The sequence below is a fragment of the Cynara cardunculus genome, assembly GCF_001531365.2.
Source record: "Cynara cardunculus var. scolymus isolate 2C chromosome LG 16, CcrdV1, whole genome shotgun sequence".
NCBI classification, from domain to species: Eukaryota; Viridiplantae; Streptophyta; class Magnoliopsida; order Asterales; family Asteraceae; genus Cynara; species Cynara cardunculus.
The window spans coordinates 2,422,832-2,427,902 of record NC_037543.1 but is presented as its reverse complement, the minus strand read 5'-3'; the positions used below and the strand labels follow the sequence as shown (position 1 = coordinate 2,427,902).

General features: G+C 31.9%; 1 protein-coding gene across 1 annotated transcript; it reads left to right on the top strand.

The window, feature by feature from the left end:
• The first annotated feature begins 603 nt into the window (after positions 1–603).
• On the top strand, positions 604–3,812 carry LOC112529581 (probable inactive receptor kinase At5g58300). The gene is made up of 4 exons (XM_025140905.1): positions 604–647; positions 731–1,146; positions 1,345–1,808; positions 3,741–3,812. Exons 1-4 carry the CDS (start codon positions 604–606, stop codon positions 3,810–3,812), a joined length of 996 nt encoding a protein of 331 aa, XP_024996673.1.
• Positions 3,813–5,071: the final 1,259 nt, after the last annotated feature.

Sequence of the window (5,071 nt, the reverse complement as noted above, 5' to 3'; positions counted from 1 at the left end):
ATCCTTGTATTTAGGGGTTATTTGTTTACTTCTTAATAGTTTTATTAAGAGACAGTTTCTGAATCCTTAAGAGATAAATCTTGTTTGTTAAAAAAAGTCTGTCTCTTGTCAAATACATTGGGTCATATGGGATTTCCCCGTTTTCTCACCAATCGAGATATCCTCTGTTTTACGCACGATGATTCCAAAACCATCTGAATGACTTCCTTAACCATTCAACACCTTAATTTCGTTGTAGATAATTACCAAACAAGTATTTCATTTTACATTATATCATGAGAACCTTTTAATCATTCTGACCACTTAATCATTTTTCACCAAACCATTCAGCAGCTGCCAAACAGCCTAATTTTTTTAATTATTACGAAATTAATAAAAAAAAATCATATAATCAATTAAGATAATTATATTCAAATGCATATTCTTAATTTTGGACGTATATTAATACTATAATTAATAACTTCCATAAAAAACAAATCCCATCGATTATTTCTAGAAATTAATTTATTTAATTTTTAATTAAATTTAAACCAATTAAAAGTTCCCAATCTTTATATAAAGGGTTCAACACCCACACCATAGTTTTTTTCAAAGAAGGCCACAATGTTGTCAAGAGCTTTAAACACCAAACCTAGAAGAAGCATTAGGTTTCTTGAATATTTCCCTTTTCAATTAATTTCATGAATTAATTCGCGATTAATTAACTATCTGTTATTTATGTTTCTTTCAGGTATACTGAAGGAAGTTGCCGGCCGTCGCTTTCTTTAAGCGAATACGACGAGATTTTCCTGGGATGTATGGAGAATGAGGTGGTTGTGCCGTGTGACGGTACTGTTGCGGAGGAAGATGGTGGGGTTCGGTGGAGACTGAAAGATGTGATGGGGGCATCAGTTGGGGTTGTGGGAGAGAGCGCGTTGGGTGTGACGGAGAAAGTGGTGTTTTCAAATGGTATGTGTAGTGTGTTGAAAAGGTTTAGAATGGTCTGTGTGAGAAGGAGGGAGTTTGGGCGACGGGTAGGTGTGTTGGCGGCAGTTGGACAACGATGCGATTATCTTGTTTCGATGAAGGCGTATCTTTATTCCAAGAGGTTCAAGTTCGTTGTTTGTGATTACTACCCAATGGGTAGTCTATATGATCTACTTATCGGTATGCTATTTTTAACAATAAGCAAATAACTGATGTGTCTTTTTCATCTTGCACGTTTTTTTCGAACGGGGGCAAAAGCATTTATTAAGATTCCATGTATTGGAAAACTGTCTCAAAAGAATTATATTTACATACTGGTTTTATATAGTTTGGTTGTTGAATAAACTGATTTCAATTTCTTGGGCTCGAGCGTTTCAGGGGCAAGAGAACATGGTCACACTCCGTTAAGCTGGAAGCACAGACTAAAGATAATCTTGCACATAGCAAGAGCCATTGGCTTCATCCATTCACAATCACCGGCACGAAATAGAAACATGATCATGAACGTTCATGGAAACCTTACAACCTCAAACATCATGGTCGATGTTGATTTCAATGCTTATCTCTCAAACTATGGATTCACCCAACTTGCAGTGGAAGTTCCCGATACTGGTCAGCGAAAACCACCATCGCCGCCTTCCCCGCTACCTTTCTCATGTGAGCCATTGTCACAAAACAACGACATATACCATTTCGGGATAATTATACTGGACATTTTAGGAGGATCAAAGGCACTGGAGTCGATAGAATGTGGTTCTGAACGAAAAGACGAGATAAAAGTTAAAGGATATGCAACTTTCGAGTTCCCTTTTGAAGGGAAGGATAAAAGAAAGGTTTGGAAGGTTTGGAACATGGCCATGACATGTATAAATAGCTCACATGAAGCTATGCCTTCAATTGACTGCATACTCCAACATTTAAACAGATTATATTCCTGACATACTTTTATATAGAAAAAAAAACCCTTTACTATATTTTAGCTGGTTCAGTATTAATATTATTTCATCTGATAAATAATGTTTAATAAAGATCTGTTGCAATTTGCAGTATCCGAGTCTGTCAAAAACATTTTTCTAAGTTGTTAATCATCACGTGGAATAAATCATATTTCATTTCAGTATATAGACTGTATATTACTGTTTTAGATTAAAAATTAAACTTTGAACGTCAACCATCTTAATAGATCGAAGTTATATGTTTGATCAGTTATTGTTTTAGAATTTTATACTCAGACTACACTGTCAACAACTACAATGGATTTTCATCGGATGAAGTTTACGAAGCCACGTTTTAACGCTTTCAGTGTTGAAGAATATAAATATATAAAAAAGACAACTAAGGGTATTTTTGAGGGTCACTTTTTGTACCCAATTTGGATTTGGATGTATATGAGGTATAACTCCAAATCATGTGTGTTAAAAATGAATTAAATTAAAAATGGAATATACATACATATATATATATATATACATATATATATATATACATATATATATATATATACATATATATATATATATACATATATATATATATAGGGTTGTGTTCACGTGAGACCAATGGTTTTTCGTGAGACCTGTGAGACCAATTTATGTTCATTGATCAACTTTATAAGTTAATGATCTAATGGTCTAAAATTGCACGATGACAATTTTGTAATTATTGAGAAGTCTCGTGGCAATTTTATGATTATGAATTTTGAGATTGAAGATTTAATCCAATGGTTGAGAATTGGTCTTACGGGTCTCACAAAAACTTTTGGTCTCATATGATCCCAAGTCTATATATATATATATATATATATATATATATATAGAGAGAGAGAGAGAGAGAGAGAGAGGATAGGTGATCGAGACTGGGGCAGATATGAGATAAGAGATAAGTAGAGGTGGAACGAGTCGAGAATGCGAATATGGAGGACTACGTGACAAGTATTTACTTTGTTGTCGCTCTAAATATGATTTATGGAGATCTACGTATGGAAATGACAGTACTTTCTTGATTTTACATTTGGAGTAAGAAAATGAACTACATGTTCTCAGATAAATAGAGTATAAGATGTGCATACGTTGACATTACCACTGGAACATATTTCACAAAATGATAGGAATAATATATAGTCAGATCTAAAAGTGACAAAGACGTTATCATATCTTAGAAAATCAAGAGATAGACGAGAGTTAAAAATTGATAATTACCAGTACGTTCAATGCATACCATGCAACGCTCTTCGGCAAATAACATAATCAAAACATTGATTGTTTATTCTCCCTCAAGCAGCTCCTAACAAGCCCTAAAACATGCCCATAAGATTTATGGGCATTGTTGGGCTGAGTCAGAAGCCCTTGAGGGAGAGCAAGTAATCAATGCATCGGAAAACTCTCTCTCATTGGTTTTGAAATCTTTCTTGATAAACCTTATTGGACAAGAACCCGTTTTTATAAGCGGAAAACAAAGAATAGGAGACATACAATACGTTCAATTTGGTGGGGTCTACATATCTTTAGCCTTTTGACATTTAGTGCAAAAAGTGAATCTTGGTAGCGTTATAAAGATAAGATACGAGCTTGAAAAGCATATCAATCAACAAATCAACAATTAACAAACAAGCATGATTAGCATACTTTAATCATATAGGACAAAATCATTAAAGATGCATTAGTTTGTGTGAAAGAAAGGTATTGAATCACGAGGCGTATTAACATTTTGTATCAAAAACAATGAACGGGTTTACTTCAGAATCAAAGTATATGAGAATTTTGATCATATTGCAGGGGAAAGATCGATCAGATTGGCAGTACAAAGATGATAATGAACCGAAGATCATATCATACAGACTAGAATAGTAATCAATGAGATCAAGATATATTATACTGACTAAGGTGGGTATAACTGTTTTCGTGTAAAAAATGTACTGTTTTTCATACAAAAAACTCATTCACTATATACAAAAATTCTAGCTTTATGAAAAAAAGTATTTTTCTGGTTTTCTTCACATGTTAATTGTTTTTACACACTATATCGTTATGTAACCTAAAAGGTTGGCTCTATGGTAGGTATCTATGTTGGGCATGAGGATCACGAGCAGTTATGGGATCAACGTAGGACTACAAAATGATTGGTTGTGCCGACTATAGGTCCAAGACTTCGACTCTAAGTCAGTTATGATATTTAGTTGGATGCCCAACCCAACATAGGTCCGGTTCAAACCCAGTTTTGGCAATAGTTGATCAGCACTGGTCAAGACCATTAAAAACAATATTTGAATATATATATATATATATATATATGTGTGTGTGTGTGTGTGTGTATATTTACACACATACAAATACACACAGAGAGATCATAAAAGAGAGAACAAAGTAGAAATAAATAACTAAATTCAACCAGGTTTGACCAAGCAACCAAAATTATAGTATTGGTTCAAGAAGTGATTACATACATTAAAGAGTGATACTTCAATATTTGAACAAAAGTTAATTTTAAGTGTATTTATAATGACTAGAAGGATACTTGCATAATGCAGCGAGATACATCTTGATTTTAATATATTGTTTTGTTCTTTGTCCATGTCGATATAATATAACTTTACATGGTTTTGAGAAAATAATAATGTTTTTATTTTTGAATAAAATATAAATTTGAATATATCATAAAATTTTGAAAAAATATATATCGATATTAATATCAGATTAACTATTTAAAAATTCTCGTTTTTAGTATAATAATTTTAATTCAAAATTTTTATTATAATTTAATTTAACGTAACGAAGTAACTTAATTTATGTTTAATAATTTTTTTTTATAAAGATAATAATTAAGTATTCTGTTAGAACTCAATAATTATCCTAATTATATTTTAGATTTTTTATATTTTGAAATGAGATGTTTATCATTTATTTGATCATGTCTATCCGCAGTTAGTTACACGAATTCAAAGATAGAGCTTTAATAAGTTGTACTTATGCACAATTTACTTATAATTTTGAATTTTAAGTAATATGCATTAATAAACAGTATTTTATGCATAAAAAATGTTTTTAAAAATATTTGTCAAATGCTTTATAATATAGTATAGATATTCTAGAGCAAAAAACGTGTGTAA